General features: G+C 48.9%; 2 protein-coding genes across 3 annotated transcripts in view; one reads left to right on the plus strand and one right to left on the minus strand.

Moving 5' to 3' along the window:
• The window catches only part of IGF2BP1 (insulin like growth factor 2 mRNA binding protein 1), a 1,614,238-nt gene that overhangs the window by 1,305,565 nt on the left and 287,007 nt on the right, over positions 1-21,666 (minus strand). The window contains exon 2 of one of the 2 annotated variants that reach the window (XM_078645532.1): positions 3,070-3,162. The exons of the other annotated variant lie outside the window; for it this stretch is intronic. The gene's annotated coding sequence lies outside the window, so the exon portion shown is untranslated. The remainder of the gene's footprint in view (positions 1-3,069; positions 3,163-21,666) is intronic. 2 annotated transcript variants of the gene reach the window in all.
• GIP (gastric inhibitory polypeptide) overlaps positions 3,061-21,666 on the plus strand; it is a 70,825-nt gene continuing 52,219 nt past the window's right edge. Inside the window, exon 1 of the mRNA XM_078645537.1 lies at positions 3,061-3,187. Within this exon, the coding sequence (XP_078501663.1) occupies positions 3,108-3,187 (80 nt within the window). The 5' untranslated portion in view covers positions 3,061-3,107. The remainder of the gene's footprint in view (positions 3,188-21,666) is intronic.

A 21,666-nucleotide genomic window follows, 5' to 3' on the forward strand; every position in this document is an offset into this window, starting at 1 on the left:
TCATGACCTTTGGCAACCTATCCCCTGAATGGTCACCCATCTGGTGGCCCAGCCAGATGGGCCCCCCGCCTGTTCCTGTTGCCAAGGTCAGAAACCTGGGAGTCATTTTTGACAGTAAACTGGTTTTCAATCATCACGTAAATAAGGTAGTGTCATCTGCCCTTTATGTTTTGAAGAAAATAAGGAAACTCATGCCCTATCTCCCAGTATCAGCAGGGAAAACCCTTATCACAACTTTGGTATTTTCGAAAATGGACTATGGGAATGCCCTCTTTCTGAATACTCAAAAACAAGTCCTACTGAAGCTTCAGTCTATACAGAACGCGGCAGCCAGAATTTTGCTTGGTATCCCCCGACGCCATCCGACAACCATAGCAATTCGACAGCTTCATTGGCTAAAAGTGGAAAACCGCATCAAATTCAAGGCATTATGTATTGCCTACAAAGCTATACATAATACAGGACCTAGGTTTCTACGAGAGGCTTTCCAACTGTACACCCCAAAAAGACAGCTCAGATCCGCAAATATATACATGCTCCCAGTCCCTCGAACTAAAACAGTGACTTGGGGAGATAGGCGTTTCATGGTAGCTGCACCCAAGCTATGGAACACCATCCCTCTCAGCATTAAAACCGCCCCCAACTTGGTAGGCTTCCGTAAGCTTCTTAAGACATGGTTATTTGACCAGTAAGCCGGTGTGTATTTGGTCCTTATCTGATTAACCACATGCGCCGAGACACCCAAGGGTAATTGTTGCGCAATAAAAATCTCAAATAAATAAAATAAAAATAAATTAAAGAGAGGTCAAAGGAATGAGCACTTCAAATTGAAGCAGACCCCCAAAATTAGCTTCAAAGACTCAGACTCTAAATTACATTTGGAGTCTGGAAATGGACTATAAGAAGGGGTGCTTAAGATCCCCAAAACTGTCCCGCAGCCAGTCAGGCTGTGCGAGGAGAAGAAGCTTTGCAAGACATCTGCCTGTGACCAGGACTGAGGGTTAAGGCCTGCTAGTCTCCCAGCTGAGTGAGGGGACATTAAGAGCACCTGCCCTGGAGGCTGGAGCACCAGCGCCTGCCTGCTTGCCAAGAACAGTGTGCCCTGTGAGGAAAAGAAGAGCTTTGGAGACAGCAAGGTCCAGTAAGGGAATCCTGTTGGATGCATTTCTTCTTCGAGGTGTGAGGAGAGTGCTGTACAGAGTGGGCTGTAGCCCATGTGCAAAGCAGGCAACCTTGTATGCCAGGTTGGACTGATATGAAGAGATGCAGCGCTGAGTGAGCTATAACCCTTGTGCAGTGGTGAGCCGGCAAACCCATGTGCCAGGAAAGGCTGCTTTGAAGAAACCTGCTGTGTCGAACAGGTCGCAGCCAGTGTGCAGCATGAGACGGTGACCCCGTATGTCAGCGGGGGGCACTGGGACCAAGCAAGAAGTGTAACCTGGTCGGGTTCATCACCAGAGGAGAGAGACTGCTGTGGTAACTCCTATGGGCCTACACAGTGACAGAGGATCAGAGTCAGGACTTTGACACTACCAACCCCACCCACCGTGGGAAGGACCAAAGAACTTAACCAGCTTCAAGGAGCCATGAAGAGCCTCCAGTCACTGTGACTGCACAACCGTGTGTGAGGAATCGGAGGTCCATTGAAGGCAGCCCGCCTGGGCCATGAGCAAAGAACTTACCAGCGACAGCAGCTGCAGCTCCAGTGCCCCAGGGGAAGTGCGCTTACGGACTCCGGTCGCTCCGATGCCGCAGGTGCACATAACACTGATTTTGGGATAGTCTGCCCCAGGGGAACTTGCTTGCCACATAGTGCTTCAGCACTTGAACACTTTTGACTTTTAAACCGAGTCAGACTCCCTAGACTCTGACTAATAGGGGTTAACCTGAAAGTCGCCTATAGTGAATGGGGATCAACCGTTACCGCAAGAGCTAGGAGGGAGTGTAGGAGGGAGTGGGACTCAGGAAACCAACTAAGAAACACTCGAGCCCTAACCTACCTGACTGTGGAAATTGTCTGTGAATGTCATGTTTCCCTTTGTGCTCATAGCTGTAAAATAAACACTTCTGTTTTTATAAAAGTATTTGACTGCACAATTATTTATTGCTGCTTCGTGTATTTAGAGTTGTGCGCCTGTGTTCACCCCCTGTATCTACCTCTCCTACTCCTTAAAAAAACGTAAACTGCTCGACCCACGCTACTACTGAGAGTCAAGTGCTGAATGAGCATGTGGCCCAATTGCTCAGGATCCATTGTAGGATGGGCCCAGGGACATTAGAATTAAAAGGCCTCAGCATCCATGGCTGGGCCCAGTAGCTCCTGCTTGATCCGTGGCTGTCTGAAAGGGGTTCTGACACAACATCATGCATTTAATCAGTGAAGGGCATGGTGTAGGTTTTCACACTCTCAGAGCACAGTCAGGTACCCACTGGTAAACGGGTTCTGTACTCCAAGTGAGTCAGTGTTGGCTTCCTGAGTGGGGAAGGGGGAGCCTAATCAGGCCATGTTGATTCAGCTCAACACTGCCACACTATTGTAAAATATTTTATTTAAACAAAACAGAGTGATCCCTGAGCAACTTTAACACTGATTAGTATTCTGTGGATTCTACAGTATTCTTGAATTACTTTTCTAGTTAGTAATTCCTATTCATATGTATTTGTTGTTGCTATACACTTTGATATCTTGGTATATTATGTACAGTACACTTTACTCTTGTGGTGGATTACACTGACAAACTGCAAAATAATAACACATTAACAAAGACCGAAATAAAATGATCACCACAGAACATTTAGAGATTTGTCGACTGGAAATTACCTCTGTGAGGCTAGTGTGACTGTGGCAGCGTCAGTGGCAGAGTCGTACACTCCGGTGACATCACCAGCTCATCATTGAACACTACAAACAGTTACTCTAATAAACAGCTAATCTGGCAGGGACAAGCTATGCTGAACCAAACAGCTACTCTAATGAACAGCAAGCCTGGCAGGGACACGCTATGGTGAACCTGCTGCCTGTAATGACCTGTACTTAATTCTTCTACTTCATGTAGGTCTTCAGCTTACCCTTGTCACGCAATCTGAACAGCAAAACGAAAAGAAAAATGATGTCCTTCAAGGTTCTGCCCCTGATCTGTGCCTGCTTGAGCATCACATTGTCTGAAATAGAAAGCAGCAACCCAAGGTAAGGTCCAAACTGGAAGAAATAAAATATTGCTATGTATTTCCTTGCTTTCCTTCACCATTATTTGTAATATTTACAACAAATATGAAATCCGTAAGGCTATTTGTTTATCAATATTCAAGATTGTACTTAGCTCGAAAGCTGCAAGCCATTCAACTTCCTAAGTATTAATTTGAAGGAACCATCAAGCAATATTATATACCATTGAATTGTTCTGGAAATCCTTGAGCACATGAGAATTGCCTTGGTTTTGGCAAGGGTTCTGATGCCTAAGACGGCGTCATTGAAGGGCTATAGACTGAGCTTAGGGTGCGTGTGCAGGTCCAGTGGGGCTGGTAGGAGGAGGACATCTGAGGTTGACTGGTGACAGGGAAGGACCTGCTCATGGTATCTTAGAGGCCCCATGCCAGAGGGAATCTGTGCACCAAGAAAAAGTGCCAATATGGCCTGTGTGAATGCCATGATCTTGCCCTGGTCAGAACTTGAAACTCAAGGTACACCGGAGAGAGGGTCAGCATTGGACCGGGCACCAGGACCAAAGTTGAAGTTGAAGTTAATGGTTTTATATAGCGCTCATTTACCAAGTGGTTTCTTGGCGCTGTAGACGGACGGCACTGAAGGTGACAGCGAGGATTACCATGGTGTGTATGCAGAGGTAAAGAGGTGAGTTTTAAGAGCTTTGCGGAAGTACATATAGATGGGGATTGACCTAATGGCGAAAGGGAGGGCGTTCCAAAAAGAGGGAGCAAGAGTGGAAAATCTCATACCTCCAAATTTCTTCCTCCGAAAGCGAGGAACAGTGAGGAGGAGCTGAGTGGAGGAGCGGAGATCTCTATTGGGGACATACTCTCTGATCCTGGCGTTAATAAAGGCTGGAGCCCTGCCCGCCAGAGCCAGAAAAATCAAGCAACCGATCTTGAATAGAGAGCGCTCCAAAATGGGCAACCAGTGGAGGGTTTTTAGGAGAGGGGTGACCCGATGAGACTTAGGTAGTCTATAGATGAGATTAATTGAAGGCACCGGAGTTCGTAGGCAGGAATGCCTACATAAAGGCCATTGCCATAATCAAGGCGGGACAGGATAAGGGCAAGGAGAATAAGCTTGAGTGCAGTGAATGAGAAGTAGCGCGAGACTTTGCGGATGGTTCTGAGGGACAGAAAGCATGAGGAGACCACCGTACTGATCTGGGGGCGCATTGTGAGATCCTCATTGACTTTGATACCCAACGCTTTCGCCAAGGTGGAAGGTGAAGGGGAGGGGCCAAGGGAAGCAGGCCAGAAAGGTCCAGGGACTGGAGAGATCGCCAGTGATAATCAACTCGGTCTTGTCAGGATTTAACAGTTCATCCAGTCATAGATACAAATCAGAGTAGATTGGAAATTGAGAATCGAATCAGGATAAGAAGAAAGGTTAGAGATAAGCTGTAGGTCGTCGGCATAATTAAACACTGTGACCTCCATCTTTTCCAGAGCAGATATAAGAGGATAGATGTAAAGATTGAAAAGAAGGGGAGAGAGGGAAGAGCCCTAGGGGACCCCGCAGGGGACAGAACAGGTGGGGACCGAGAAGCCCTCCAACTGTACAGGCTGAGTGCGGTTCTCTAGGAATGAGCTCAGCCAAGCCAAAGCTGAACCCCGAATGCCGGCGCCCCCGATACGGTCGAGAAGAGTGGAATGATCGACCGTATCGAAGGCGGCGGACAGATCGAGGAGGACCAGAACCTGTGGGGAATTGATGTCAGCACTTTGCCTGAGTTCATCTAGAATGGAAAAAACGACAGACTCCGTAGAGTGGGATGGACGAAAGCCTGCCTGATAGGGGGATAGGAGATGGTTGTCCTCGATGAAGGCACTGAGGCAAGAGGTGACGTAGCTTTCCAGGATCTTTCCCAGGAAAGGGAGTAGGGAAATAGGGCGGAAATTGAAGAGATAAGTGGGGTCAGCACCTGGCTTTTTCAAGATAGGGATAACTGTGGCTGATTGAAACAGCTCGGGGACATTTCCCAGGGAAATGGAGGTATTGAGAAGAGAGAAAGGGGGCTCAGGACAAGTGGAGAAGATCTCCCTAAGAATGTGAGCGGGGCAGCAGTCAGAGAGAGACCCTGATTTAACCTTTTTAAGCAGGGCAGAGAAAGCTTCTTTAGAGATCAGAGGGAAGTGATCAAGGAAAGAAGAATCAGACGGTGGCTGGGGGCAAGAGAAAAGAGGAGAGGGCGATGGGATGTTGCGTTTAATGGTGGCAATTTTCTCAATGAAGAAATCATTGAGGCAGTTGCAGAGATGTTGTGAAGGGGCAGGCTTAGGGGAGGCTCTATCGGAGGTAGCTAACTCTTGAACGATGGAGAAGATTTCCTTGGGCTTATTTGCCGCAAGGAGAATCTTAGAGGAGAAATTGAATATGCTACTTACCAGTATGCATCTGTTCTTGGCATGTAGGGCTGCTAACATTCATATCTTAGCATTAGATCGCCGCCTAGTGTTGGGCTCGGATGATTGCACATTGTTGTCCTGGAAGAGTCTTCGAAGTATCCTGAGATAGGTGGCTCCTCCCCTGGACTACAGTGCGCATGGGCATCGGCTCCATCCCCAGATTGTTTTTCGCCATTGTGGCAGGAGATGGAGTGAAAGTGTAAAGGATGTCCATGCTAATGAATAAATACAATAGTATGTCTGCAGCCGCGACAGGCACCGGGGAGGAGGGCGGGCGATATGAATGTTAGCAGCCCTACATGCCAAGAACAGATGCATACTGGTAAGTAGCATATTCAGTTCGAGGCATGTGGGCTGCTAAATTCATATCTTAGCATAGAATACATAGCAGTCCCTCCATCAGCGGCGGTTGCCTGTGCCGGCTGCAGAAACCTGAAAAAGTGTCTTGAGAACAGCCTGTCCTACAGCTGCTTGCTGCTTGGAATGCACATCAACACAGTAGTGTTTTGTGAAGGTATGTGGTGTGACCCACGTGGCTGCTCTGCAAATATCCTCTAAAGGAATGTTCCCTAGGAAAGCCATGGATGCCCCCAGTTTGCGTGTGGAGTGCGCTCTGGGGGGTATTGTTAAAGTGCGCTTGGCTTTCTGATAACATATCTGGATGCACTTAACAATCCACCTGGCTATCCCTGCTTTAGAAATTGGGTTGCCTTTGTGTTGTGGTGCGAAGGCAACAAAGAGTTGTTTTGTCTTTCTAAAGGGTTGTGTTCTGTCTATGTAGTACATCAACGCCCTCCGCACATCTAAGGTATGGAGCATTCTTTCCGCCACCGTTTGCGGGTTTTGAAAGAATGCTGGCAAGTCAATAGTTTGATTAAGATGAAACTGTGACACCACCTTAGGAAGGAATTTAGGGTTAGTGCGTAGCACCACCCTATTTGGGTGAATTTGAATGAACGGCTCTTGTATGGTGAGCGCTTGCAGCTCACTGACACGCCTCAGAGACGTAATAGCTATCAGAAAGGCCACTTTCCACGTAAGGAATTGGAGCTCACACGAGTGCAGTGGCTCAAATGGTGGCCCCATCAGTCTGGTGAGAACGACGTTGAGGTTCCACACCGGAGCTGGTGGAGTTCTTGGGGGAATGACTCTCTTCAGACCTTCAAGGAAGGCTTTAATGGCGGGCACCCTGAAGACAGAGAGGTGCTGCCTGTTCTGAAGATAAGCCGCTATGGCCGAGAGATGTATCCTAATGGAAGTGTACGCCAGATTGCACTTGTAGAGATGTAACAGATAACAGATGATGTTGGGAATAGATGCATCTAGCGGGTTGATGTCATTGGACGTACAGTAGATGACAAAACGCTTCCACTTAGCAGCATAGCATGCTCTAGTAGTAGGTTTCCTCGCCTCCTTGATGATACTCATGCATTCTGGAGGTAGGTTAAGGTATCCAAACTCTAGGACTTCAGGAGCCAGATCGCCAGGTTGAGCTGTCGTGGATCTGGATGCTGAATGTCTCCATGGTTCTGCGTCAAAAGACTGGGTGTGAGGCGCAGTCTTTGATGCGGCACCACCGAGAGTTCGAGGAACGTGGTGTACCAAGCTTGGCGCGCCCACGTTGGAGCAACCAGGACGAGAGTCATGGAGTGCTGCCTTAGCTTTCTTGCGACCAGCGGTATTAGAGGGGCTGGCGGAAAAGCGTATGCAAATTTGCCTGACCAGTTCATCCATATCGCATTCCCCTGCGACTGTGGGTGAGGGAACCTGGCGGCAAAGAGTCGGCATTTTGCGTTCTCCTTTGTTGCGAACAGGTCTATCTCCGGATGACCCCACTTTTGGAAGAACGGGTGGAGAACAGAAGGGTGTATCTCCCACTCGTGCATCTGATGGCTGTATCTGCTGAGCAGATCCGCCATCTGATTGTCCTTGCCCGGGAGGTGTTCTGCCATGAGGAAGATGTTCCTCTGAATGGCCCACTTCCACATGCTCTGAGCCAGATGAGACAGCTGTGGCGAGTGGGTGCCTCCCTGCTTTTGAATGTAGTACATCGCGGTCATGTTGTCCGTCCGGACTAGCACGACCTTGTTGCTCAGATGTACAATGAAGGACTTGAGCGCCATGAAGATTGCCATCAGTTCCAGATAGTTGATGTGCATCTTCTGTTGCTGCGTCGTCCATAGTCCCTGCACTGTGTAAGTGAGCACATGAGCTCCCCATCCCTGGAGAGATGCGTCCGTTGTCAGGATAATCTGCGGCACAGGCTCTTGGAACAGTCGGCCCTTGCAAAGGTTGTGTGGAGTCCACCAATGCAGAGAGTCGTATGCCCGACTGGTAACCAACACTAGGTCTGTCAATTGCCCACGAGCCTGTGTCCACTGATTCGCTAAGCACTCCTGGAGCGGGCGCATATGCAACCGTGCGTGAGGGACTATGAAGATGCAGGAGGCCATCATGCCTATCAACTGCATGAACACTCTCGCTGGCAGGGAGTGTTGTGGTCTGAATCGTTGGATCAGCGACTGAATGCTGTCGATTCTGACTTGGTTTGGCTGAGCCATGGCTGTCAGGGTGTTGATCGTAGCACCCAGGAACTGCCGGACATGTGCCGGCTGGAGATGCGATTTTGGGTAGTTCAGGGAGAAACCCAGATCGTGAAGCAGGCGAATTGTAGTTGACATGTCTGCGGCGCACTGTTGCTCTGACTTGGCTTGTACGAGCCAGTCGTCTAGGTAGGGGTAGACATGGATATTCCGCCTCCTGAGGTGCGCCGCCACTGTCGCTAGACACTTGGTGAACACCCTCGGGGCTGTTGTGACTCCGAAGGGTAGGACTTTGAACTGGTAGTGCCTGCCTTGAATAGTGAACCTGAGGTATTTCCTGTGTGACGGGTGTAGTGGAATATGGAAATAAGCATCCTTGAGATCTAAGGTTGCTAAGAAGTCTCCCTGGTTTAGCAAGGGAAGAATCTGCTGCAGTGTAAGCATGTGGAAATGTTCCGATAGTACGTACAGGTTGAGGGGACGTAGATCGAGAATGGGCCTGAGAGAACCGTCCTTTTTTGGAATAAGGAAGTACAGGGAATATACCCCTGTGCCTTCCTCCCCCACCGGCACGAGCTCGATTGCGCCTTTTTGCAGCATCGCCACTACTTCCTGCTGCAATAAGTGCAAGTGCTCTGCGGACATAGGCCTTTGCCTTGGTGGGATGTTGGGTGGAGTGGACTTCAACTCTAGGCAATAACCATACTGAACTAATTGTCGCACCCACCTGTCTGTGGTGATGTTTCTCCAGACGGGCAGGAACTGCTGCAGTCTCCCCCCGACAGGTGTTAGGTGGTCGGGGGGCAGTGACAGAGAGTCACTGTTTGCTCGGAGTAGAGGTGCGGGAGCTGTTGTTTCCTCTGCCGCGACCTCTGTTGCTGTTGTTCCTATAACCTCCCTTGGTCTGCTTAGTGAACGAGGCTTGCGCCCCACCTTTGGAGAACTGGGATTGTTGACCCATCTGTCCTCTGGTGACTCCACGTGCACCTGAGCGACGAAAATTGCCGCCACGAAACTGTTGGGACTGCAGAGCCCCCATAGATTTAGCAGTTTCCGTGTCCTTTTTTATCTTCTCTAAGGTGGTGTCAACATCCGGACCAAACAGACTATCAGGATTGACCGGCTGATTCAGAATCGTCGTCTGAATATCCTGCTTGAACCCTGAGATGCGGAGCCAGGCTTGTCTTCTCAGCATAACGCTAGTGTTGATAGCCCTAGCAGCTGTGTCCGCAGCGTCAAGTGCACACTTGATGGCTGCGTTTGATATTAGCTTCCCTTCCTCAATAAGCATCTTGGTGCCTTCTTGGAACTGTGGGGGCAGGTGTTGTATAATTTGTTCTAGGGTGTCGTAGTGCGCCCTATCATAACGCGCCAGGAGCGCCTGTGTATTTGCGATGCGCCAAAAGTTTGCCGCCTGTGCAGCCACTCTTTTGCCTCCTGCCTCAAGCACTTTGGACTCCTTGTCCGGGGGAGGAGCTTCACCCGTTGTCTGGGAGTTGGCACGTTTCCTGGCATTGGCAACCACAAGAGAGTCCAGTGGCAACTGTCCCCGGATGTAGACGGGGTCCGCAGGAGCAGGCCTGTACTTCTTTTCAATGCGAGGGTTGACCACTCTAGCCCTCGTAGGCTCCTTAAAAATGTCTCCAGCATGTTTGAGAACACCTTTCAGCATAGGAAGTGTTTTTACTGTCCTCTCAGATATGGCAAAGGTGTCAAAAAGGAAGTCTTCCTCAACCGGGTCGGCATGCATGTCCACATCATGATTGGCCGCCGCCCGTTCAATTAGTGCATGAAATCCTGCTGAGTCCTCAGTCGGGGATGCACGTGCATTAAAGGTCTGCGGGTCTTGGCCCGCCCCCTGGGTGTTTTGGTCACCAGAGTCGTCGTATGAATCTGGTTGTACATCAGGGTCATCGATGGGGAAATTGTACTGTTCATCCTCATCATCTTCCTCACCCACAGAGTGTTCTGGGGAGGGAGTAGGGCTCCGTCTTGGAGGAGGCTGAATCGGCTCCGTGAGGCCTACGGCGTCAAGGGGCACCCTCTTCTTCTTCAACGGGATGACGTAGGGGTCCACCGGCTCCGAAGTGATCTTCCGTTTATAGAGGGTCAGCTTGCCGGTGGCAGCATCGATGAAATGCTCTGAATCGTCCACCGATTCGAGTACACGACGTGGAAGAGGGTCTGGCAGTGAGGAAACCTGCTTCGGAGCCGATTTCGTCGAAAACGCTTTCGGCGCCTCCTTAGGTGGCAAGAGAAAAAGGAGTTTCCCCGAAGGCTTAGCCGGAGCGTCCTTTTGCGGCTGCGGTGATGGCATCGGAGCCGATGGAGCAAGGGCCTTCTCCCTGATTCTCTGCAGTGACTCCGCAATAGGGGACGGTACACTGCCAGTTGGTTTTGTCGCCGACAAGGATGCTTTGAGCGGTCCCGCGGATCCGACGCCCTCGCGGGCCTTGTGCGGTTTGGGCGCGGAAACCTTCTTCGGGTCCTCCGAATCTTGAGGCCGGGGCGCCGACTTCTTGGGCGTAGCCTCTTTGGAGCCGACCTTGGCGGGCTTGGACGGCGCCGGAGCCGTTGATCCGAGCCGACTATCTTTCTTGGGGGGCCCTCCATCGGGCGTCGGCTTCGATTTCGGAGCGTCGGAATCGACCGACTTCCTCGGCTTCTGCGGACCGGAGGTCGACGGAGCCGACGGGGTGACGGGCACCGACTTCTTCACAGGCACGGCAGCCATCTTAGGATCACTCGAGTCCTTTGGTTTCAGTTTCGATTTCGGGTCGGCCATTTTAGGTGTTGACGACCCCGACGGTTTCAGTTTCGGTTTCGAAACATCGTGCCCAGCAAGTGAGTCCGAAGCCGGGCCTGAAGGCGGGGCTGTGGCTTGCGGCAACGGGTCCAGGGTAAGGCCGACAGGCGATCCCGTGTCCCGGTCGTCCTCGAAACTTTCGGGGCAGAGCTCGTCCGCAGAGCTGTCCGCCGCGGCCCCATAAATTTCATCGTCGTCTCCTACCTCTTCGACGTACTCGAGGACCGGACCCGCGACTCCGTCGTCGTCACCCGGATCCGCCTCGACCTCCGACTGTGAGGGGGAGATTTGTAGAAGGTGACCCTGGACCTCTTCTTCCGGGTCGCCGAAGATGTTCTCCGGATCCGGGGCCGCTTGCCTAGCTTCCAAGCGCACCGCGCGCCGAAGCTTGAGAGTTTTCTTGGAGCGGAACTGTGCACAGGCCTTGCACTTGCCGTCGTCGTGGTCCGGTGAAAGGCACTTGTTACACACAGGGTGTAGATCGATGTGTGGGTACTTAGACCCACAGAGCGGGCAGTACTTGAACGGGCTCCGCTCCATGTCCGTAAAGGCTTGCTGTCGTGTCGCGATGAGAAGGCCTCAAAGTTTAGAAAGCGAAGAAAACTCCGCTTATTCCGGCTTCAAGAGACGGAAGACTCGAGACCGAGCGCAGACAATACCGACGCAAGAAAATCGAGGCCTTTTGGCCGGTAAAAGATAGTTTTACTTGGTTCCGACAGTAAGACGTCGAAACCACATCCGAACCCAATGGCGGAAAAAAACAATCTGGGGATGGAGCCGATGCCCATGCGCACTGTAGTCCAGGGGAGGAGCCACCTATCTCAGGATACTTCGAAGACTCTTCCAGGACAACAATGTGCAATCATCCGAGCCCAACACTAGGCGGCGATCTAATGCTAAGATATGAATTTAGCAGCCCACATGCCTCGAACATTCCGATTTCGCCAGCAAAATGGCTTTTTTGTAATCCTGAAGGTACCAAAGTTGGCTCTGCCACAGGGGTGACATGGACCAATTCTGACTCAGGGAAAGACTCTGTCCATTGAAGAGATGACAGGTATAGAGACCGAACCCTGGATTGGGAACTGCACAGAATCATCTTGCTTGGGTCGCTTCTTATGCTTCCGCTTCTCCACTGATTTCAAGGAAGGACAGGACCTGGATTCTGAACAAGACCAAGAGCACGAACAACATAGAGTTCGACATTCATTCTCGCACCAATAATATAACGATTCCCTCTCCTTTATGGCTTTTAAATCCATAAGACCCCATTGGTCAACTTTGAATCGTGCTTGCATTCCAAGAACTACAAGCAGACCTCATAAGGTTCCAAAATGGATATCTGTCCTTAGCAGGGTTAAAGACATCCAGCCTAGCACTGCAGAAACCTAACTTTTGTAGAAAGAATTCAAATAAGAGCTTCTATGAATCAACACTGAAGGACAAAGTAAAATATGTAACTGACAGGGGACCTGAGTAGGGCTATATGGCTCCAGTGATGTCATGTCCAAGGTGTTACCAGATACTGAGACTGAGTGAAACATCCCGTAACAACTCAGGATAGCTATAGGACATTTTCCAGATCTAGCCTGGGAATACTCAAAAGGTAAGGAATCTACAGGTAGACAAGTCGATCACAAACGACACTCAAACAGACCAGAGGCAAAAGAGGTTTGCCCCAAACCTCCTCTATGTATGTATCTTTGTAAATGTATATAAATATCTGTGAGGCAATAAATAGTATTTTTTAATGTAATAAACTGGGATTTGATATAAGCAGTGTAGTAATACATTTATTGAAGTGCTTTTATTAGTATAGTTGCTCTAAATAAGACTTATTTGGGTCACACTTATTTTCACTGGTGTTGAATAAATATATATAAATTTAATGAAATTCTATTAAATGTGAAAGCTGTGGTAAGATGAATAAGTTTTTACAGGGTAGGAGCCCGCTCCCCCACACCACCCAAATTTTCACCTAGTGGTGCTCCACTGACACACTTTGAATATCACATGAACTCCAGAGTCACAGACCGAGGTATGCAAAGTGAGAAAAGGCTATTATTACAAAATTCCACAACAATATTCAATAATCCCTAAGTAAGAATGGTACAGTGTGGATGAAAGTGATACCTCTGGAGGCATCCTGATATGTTCCTGCTTGTGCTTTTCACCCGACAGCTGTCTAGTATTGCCATGCTGTAGCACTGACTCTGTTCATAGGTGAAGAGAAGATGATGTGTGTGTCATGCCATCAGCAATCAGCAAGATCGTCTCTGCCTGACTAGTTTGCAGTGTGTCCTGCTGCCAATAAAGTTTCATGCTCACGCTTTTTTAGCAGATTTAGAGTGTAGCCAGTGTTGAAGATGATCTTCATAAAGATGAGCAGTTCGCTACTTCAAAATAGGGACCTACCCAGAAATCGTAGCTATCTTAGACAACCCTCACAGGAAACAGTCACATAAGAACAAAATACCCGTGACAGACTAACCCAGTAAAGAAACTTATGGTAAAAAAAGACACTGAAAAGATAGAAATGGGAAAATGTAATTACAGCATGAATAATAAATCTTAACTCCACCAAAAAGTATTATCAAAATAAAGACAATTATTAAAACTGTCAAATGATGAAAAGATAATACTCAACAAAATCACATTTTAGACACAAATGAAGACGAATTAGGCCAAAGGCCTGCATGTGGGTTCATCATAATTGATGACTATCTACATCATTTTTAATGGGGAACGTTCAAGATTTATACTTTTATGAATTTTATATTTTAAACCCTTGTTTTTAATTTTTATTTCATTTTATCTTTTAAGCTCAGTATTGCCTACCATAGACATGTTTTTTTACTAGGGAATACTAAATTAACATATTAAACAATTTATTTATACAGATGAGATACAGTATTCCTCGTACAAGAACCACGTATGCTAATGTTTCAGAAAATCAAAGAAAATTTCAATATTTTCTTAAACTAAATTCAAATACAAACTGAAACCAGATTATTTATATGTTATTGCTAGTACTTAATGGAGTCTTCTTTAATTTTATTGCTATGTCTTGTTGTACTTTATCACTGTCAATGTTTGAACTCAAAATGCCCGTTGCACTAATCAGATAGTCTTTGTAACCTTAAACCCTCATACCTGTTGCTCAATTTCCAAACATTAACCACATGAGCGCTAGCGAAATTCCGCTCCTGTGCTCATGTTTTAAAAAACGCACTTTACATGACGAGCTGGGCTCGTCATGAGCGTGCGAGGAGGCTACCTCATGACGAGCCCAGCTCGTCATGAGCGTCGAAGGGGTTAAAGAAATTACTGTGGGCTATAGTATGTTATGTGACTAAACATTTGTTCCCAAAAGTTGAAGCGGTCAGAAACTCCGCTGAGACAAGTACTTAAATAACTAAAAGGAGGGCTGGCTCTTTGTAGCGATAAGGGAAGTGGGGAGAGCTTTAGCATATACAAGGGATTACCTGGCAGAAAGGCAGAACAGTAGCTAAGCACTGGAGCAGGTTGGTGTGGACTGGAATCTTAATACTGGTCAGAAACTGGGTAATACACGTAGCAGACTAAACTAGAAAGACAACACCTATCATCCAATGAACAGCTTGAAAGGCAACAGCAAAGTATAAAACGGAAGAAAGGTTGACTAAATACCAAAATTCATAGACTGCATTAATGCGTCTGCTCTGTGGGAAATGATCTGTTTGTAACAACAAATATCAAAGGAAAAGACAGATATTCTCATAGTCATGGAAGATACCCTACTACTCAAATGAAAGAAGCGTGCTAATTGAATTCCTGTGCATGAGGCACTAAGAATCAGAACTCACTGGAACACTCTAGTAATAACACAAACACAAGAGAAACAAAGGAAATGGAACAAAAGAATCAGAGGCCTAAGAAAATACCAACTGGAATCTCACAAACAAGCAACTGGAGACATGTAACGTGGAAATGACCATCTCCTGTAGGATGTCCCCCCAGATTTTTGCATTAACTGTATTTGCAGGCTGTAGAACTATGTAATGTGCTCCTGCTAACCGGTGACAATGTGCCTGTGCTCCTTCTTTCAACATAATGAAATTGGTATACTCGTAATTAGCATATTTAACTTACATATACGTTCCTAGTAGGTGGGACAAAGTGCACTGTCAGTTAAATGTCTTAGCTGACTGCAGCAGCTATTGTGCCATCCACTACAGTGACAGTACAGTATAAAATATGGCTGCAGGCCTACCAGTGTGGTCTGACTGTAGCAGTTTAAAAACTGTAATTTGACCTTGTGAGAAAGTGCCACCTTTCTTGCATGGTATGCCCCCACTTTTTGCTGAATTGCTGATGTGCTTTGACTGAGTGTGCCCTGGGCTCCTGCCAACCAGGTGCCCAGGGCCTGTGTTCCTTCTCTAAAACTGTGTTGAAACTGAAACCCAATTGGCATCTCTGGCCATCTGTCAGCCCCTAGTAAATGGTACCCTAGGTACCCAGGGCATGGTGACCAGAGAAGACCCCTAAGGGTTGCAGCACTCATTGTGCCACCCTTAGCCTTTGCAGGCTGAGTGTCTAGGTGCAGAACTAAACAAAGAGTCAACATGGCACACATCCCTGTGTGCCATGCCCACAAGCTCACTGCCCTGGCATTAGTCACCCCACTAGCTGGGTGCCTTATGCCAGTGGTGTGGGCACAGGTGCATGAGACCTGTGCCCCTACAGCACCCAGGGCCATTCCTGGGCACTGTAAGTGCAGTGCTGCCATTAAGAGTATATGGTGCTAGGATGTTGTCATTACGAACTCCACAGCACTATGATGGTTTCACTGAAAAAAGTTTGATATCAAACTTCTCAGCACATTAAACCCGCACTGATGCCAGTGTGGGATTTAATGTAAAATGCACGACAGAGGGCATCTTAGAGATGCCCCCTGAAACCTAACCAACTCCCAGTGTCCTGACTGCGTGGCTACTGAGGCTGCCACCACCAGACATGGTTCTGGACCCCTGGGTCGAGAGCCTGCCGCTCTTGGGGGCCTGAAACAATGCACATCCTGGGAGGAGGTGCCAAGCCTCCTCCCCCAGGATGGGCAGGGGAAGCTTCAAAGGCATGCCGCCTTTGTGAGCTTCTCCAGGCCAATTGCTGTACTCAGCAACTGGCCCCTACCGGTTCTGACCCCCCACTCTGGCGGTAGGAACGGCGGGAAACCCTAAGTGAGAAAAGGGGGTGTGCCAGCCTATGCCAACTCCACCCCTCAGGTGGGAGAGGCGAGGTGAAGCACGACTCCGGGCTCCGGCCATCTTGAGGATGGGGAGCCCTGCCCAATCAGAGATAGGCTCCTGCATCCCTACCACAGGAGAGGAGCAGGCCAGGGGGTGTACTCACCCCAGGACAGGGAACCATTGGTCCCTGCCCTTGCCTTAACTGTAACGCCCCTAAAGTTAGTATTTAGGGGCACCCTGAACCTTCCTTCCTCAGATCCCGATTGCAACAAGAAGAAGAACAAGAAACAAGAAGACCTGCGTGGATCTGCTAACAAGAGGACAACACCAACTGACTTGGCCCCAGAACCCTACAGGCCTGTTGATCCTTGAACCTGCTCCTTCGAAACTCCGGCGTCTCCAGCGGACAGCAACCTCGAAAACCCCAGGGAACCTGCCTGCCGTGAACCTCTAAGAAGACTGGGACTCCCACGAGCAGTGGTTCCGCTCAAACAGCAATAGCCCTGGTGCCAGCCAGGAACCACGAATCCAGCACACTCTGCACCCGTCAAGCCCGGCCTGTGCCTGAGTGACCCAAGACCACGAGGACGTCCCCCCCGGTGACTGTGACCCGGAGTCCAGTGCCCAAAGACCCTCCTCGACAACCCACACAACGCCTGCAGCATCAGAACCAGGGACCCCTCCAACTGTGACCAGCTGCGGGTAAGATTTCCCGAAAGCAAAAGACACCCCTGCACCGTGAGCCCCCTGTGCCTTCCTTTGGGGTACCTACCTCTTCTCCAAGATCCCAACTTACCTCTCGAAGTGGTGGTCGCACCTGAAGAATCTCCGTCCCCGAGTCTGCAACCTTTGTTCACATTTTAACTTTCCCATTGGATAACACTGTGCGCCCGATGGCTCAAAAGCACGCTGCACCCAGCCGCCCGAGTGCTGCTAGAAGTGCAACTACTACCCTACTCTACTTCCCCACTTGCCCTGAGTAAGTGACCAGGAGCTCAGCTCCCACAGCCGCGTGGCCTGCTAGCCAGCAGCCACCAACCGAAGGCCCCCTATCCTCCATAGGATTGCATTGGTCATACTCTCTCTGCACCCGGCTGCCCCTGTGCTGCTGAGGGTGCAACAACTGTACCTTTCCGACACTGGGAGAACCCTGAGTCAATTCCCAGAACCTTAACTTTACCAGTCAAGTACTTACCTAAAAGCCGAAAACTAATTTTCCTATAGGCCAACATAGAAGAATTTTCAAGTGAAACCAATCAAAGTGTGGAGTTTTGAAACTTTAAAATATTAATTTCAAATCAGCTGAATAACGAATTCCGATTTACTCACCTGTGATTAGGAGAGAAGCCAGTACTGCACCTTTCTGCCCAGCACTGAACCAAAAAAGTAATTATAACTGTACTTACTAGTAACTTGAATTTCCTCCCATAGGATAACATTGCTTGGTTTTCACTGAAAAGTTTCTAAGTGTCAACTTTGAAAATACAATTATATTCCTTAAAAATCACTACTGTAACCAAAACGTTTTACTTAACTGTTTACAGCTTATGTCCCGGGACTGAATCTAGGATCCAGTCCTGTGGTTAGAAAAGTAATCTAAAAAGTAATTAATTGCATTTATCTAGAAAAACCCACTGAGCTCAATGTTAAATTGTGTTTGAAATTGTGTTGCCTATTGCAACCACTGTTGCTATTGTACTTACAAAGTCTATTGCCTATTTGCAAAGTAATTACCTAAAGTCACTCATATTGAGAAAAGTATATTTTGATACCTTTTTGGTTCTAAAATAAAACAACTATATCTTTTGATTTACAACAATTTGCCTAGAGTTCAGTCCATGAGTGTGTGAGACCATTTGCTGACTGAGTGTGTACAACAAATGTTTTACACTGTCCTCTGATACTGCCTTACTGCTCGACCAAGCTACCACTTTATAGAGTAAGGTTATATCTAACTTTAGCCTCTGCCAAACCTCTGGGGACTGGGGACTCTATACACACTGTACCTTACATAGGTCCAGTATATATATAGAGCCACTTTCCTTCATTGGTGGATCAGCGGTGGGATACAAACTTGCATTTGTTGAACTACTTGCTTACCATCTGATCACACAACAGAACTCATAAATTGCCTTTAGAAGTCTAAAATTGTTTTTTCCAAAATACTAAAAGTCTTGTCAGGGTCTTGCTTAAGTCCCATTAAAATTTTAGAAAAATAAAAGTCACTGTAGCCAGGGTAGAGGGTTACAACTGTCAGGTTAGAATGTCTCAAAAGAACCCAGCTACTAGTGAAACTAATAACATACAGGACCTGGTGGAGGAACTCGACCTCACACCTTACTTACACTTGTCTTTCAAGGATTTGAGGTCCTTATGCAAACTTAAAAACATAACAATGGGCCTGCATCCAACCAAACAAGGGCTCCATGAACTCCTGGCTGAGTATGCTAAAGGCCACCCCTCTGAACAGAGCAGAGTGACAACCAGTCAGAGGAGGAAGAAGAGGAGGAGGAGGAGGATGATGATAGTAATCCTCCCCCATCTCTAGGGAAGTGAGGGTCCCCATACCCTTATCGCCAAGAGTTCAGGGCTTAGGGCTCCGCGGTTGAATGCTAACTTTGGTTTGGCTTTATCTAAACGTGTAAGGTGTCATACGCTTTGGAATACTACCCCCTCGCCAATTCTGGTGACGGGGGTAGCATTCCACCCTTCTAGAGGGAGAAGACATGTTGTTGCTGACTATCCCTGTTAAAGTTAACCAGAGCCCCAGCATCACAAAATGGACGCTGCTGCCACAGACACAAGTCTGACCTCCTGCTGCTGGGAGTCCTTCCAGTCACGGAGGTTTGGACAATAGGTTTCCTGCCTGGAGAGGTGCGAGCACCACCCCAGACAGGACTTTGTGGGACAACGAGGGCTGAATAGATTGAGACACTGCCTGGGGCACACTAGGTGCTCCATGCATAGTCCAGTTCAAACCGGTGCTGGGGTACTCCAGCCCCAGCTCTGGCGTGAAACTGGACAAAGGAAAGGGGGTGTAACCACCCCCCTTCCTGGTCCCACCCATAGGAGGGACCTAGAAAGTAATCCAGACCCTTTTAGTTGTATAAAAGTAGGAGGTGAACCCCAGGACTTTAGATTAATCCGGGAATCGACTTGAAACGAAACTCTGGACCCTGCGACATTCACCTGAGCTGAAGACTGAAGAATCTCCCTTGTGGCCAAGGAGTGACCACCCTGGGCAACCAGGCACCATCCATCCAACAACTCGACGGCTTGCTTTGTCCCCATTCCCGCCGGAACCCGAGCACAGAGCCTGACAAGACCTCGACTCCCGGACCTCTCTGACACCACTGCACGACTCCAGCACAGCTGAGCCCCGTGGAAGGCGTCGGAACCCGTGGAACCAGGCAACTTGGAAAGTCTTCACTTTGCTAACAGCGCAGCTCCTGAGGCATCTTTGAAGCTGTGCCCTGGGAGCTGAGACACCCCGACCCCGAGCTCCACCTGCACCGAAGACCAGCCCTCCACACTCCACGAGATCTGCGTGGGGCCCTTCTGCTTGTGTTCTGCTCGACGCGTTGTCCCGGTTGCTGGCCAGTTGGCTAGTAGCCCTGTGACGACGATCCTTTTGAAAATCCATTGCTGGTCTGGTTGCTCCAGACTGGCCCCTTGCTTCTCTGAAGAGGTGAAGTACCTCAAACCCTCCTGGTCTGCACCCGAAGCCTTTTGTGTATCCTGCGTGGGTTTCCTTTGCTTAGGCTTGTTGGCTCCGATCTTGAAGTCGACCCCTCCATCTACGAGAACCTTCGTGGGACAGCTCCTCTCCAACACCTGGTCGTCCTCGACGCCTCCTGGTCCACGTGGCTGCAAAGACAAGCTTCACGACAGCACCTGATTGATCCTCGACGACGTCTGGTTCCTTCCTGGTTCCACCCGGTCACTGGCTAGTGACCTAGACTCTGTCCCCTCTGCTTTCAGGTCTTCTTCAACTCCAATCCACCCTTGGATCCACCCGGACATCTTCCTCCTGGTCGCCTGCAGCTTCTTCTTCCAAGACTCCATAGGAATCAACGCGAAAACCCGTCACACTTTGACACCTATGCACCCGCAGCCCGTGGGTGAGGTAACGCGAGTACTTCGGTGCTCCTGTAGGGATTGACTATCCTAGTGTCTATTTTTGTTAGTTGTATCTTCCTATTTAGACCGGAAGTGTCCTAAATCTTCGTTACTTACCTTTTTAAGTTCCAATTGACTTTCTATTGACTCTCGCGTAAGTGTACTGACACTGCACGCGCCGCCTGTGGGCCTCCTACTCCTAACCTAAGGTTCAGATAGTGTAGCCCCAGCGATTCTCCAGGCCCTAGGCCTTTCCTTTTCCCGAGTCGTGGTTCTTATACCACTTACTTAGTATATGGTTTTAAGCGCCCCTAGGGCCTAACTGTAAATTGTGCTATTTAAAGTATTTCTAAGAGTAACTTGTTATGTGCTTTTGCCTCTGATCTCATAAAGAGTTCAGAGGAGTGTGCTAGTAAATAAATACATATATATTTTATATATATCCTGTGTGGTGTCCTTTCATTTGGTATTCAAGGGGTTACATATGGTAAAACAGCTGGCTTTACACGCCCTCAAGAGTCTTTTAGCCTAAGACTGTTCTGTCCACACTACCACTAGGATAGCTGGTCTATAAGGTTGACTTACAACCATCACCATAAGGGTTGTTTGGACTGGTGCAAGGTGTTCACTAGAATAGTGAACATCATATACCAGGCCAACTTCTCACAAAGAGGACGACACCAACTGATTTGGCCCCAGAACCCTACAGGCCTGTTGATCCTTGATCCTGCTCCTGCGAAACTCCGGCGTCTCCTGCGGACAGCAACCTCAAAAACCCCGGAGAACCTGCCTGCCGTGAACCTCTCAAAAGACTGGGACTCCCAGCCAGGAACCGCGAATCCAGCACACTCTACACTCGCCAAGCACGGCCTGCGCCTGAGTGACCCAAGACCACGAGGACGACCCCCTGGCGACTGTAACCCGGAGTCCAGTGCCCAAAGACCCTCCTCGACGACCCAGACGATTTCCCGATGCCAAAAGACACCCCTGCACCCGGCGCCCTGCGGCCCCCTGTGCATTTCTTTGGAGTACCTACCTCTTCTGTAAGATCCTAACTTACCTCTCGAAGTGGTGGTCGCACCTGAAGAATCTCCGTCCCCGAGTCTGCAGCCTTTGTTCACTTTTTAACTTTCCCATTGGATAACATTGAGCGCCCGATGGCTCAAAAGCACGCTGCACCCAGCCGCCTGAGTGCCGCTGGAAGTGCAACTACTACCCTTCTCTACTTCCCCACTTGCCCTGAGTAAGTGACCAGGAGCTCAGCTCCCACAGTCGCGTGGCCAGCTAGCCAGCAGCCACCAACCGAAGGCCCCCTACCCTCCATCCTACTCTCTCTGCACCCGGCTGCCCCTGTGCC

This window comes from Lissotriton helveticus, chromosome 5_1 (assembly GCF_964261635.1).
Source record: "Lissotriton helveticus chromosome 5_1, aLisHel1.1, whole genome shotgun sequence".
NCBI classification, from domain to species: Eukaryota; Metazoa; Chordata; class Amphibia; order Caudata; family Salamandridae; genus Lissotriton; species Lissotriton helveticus.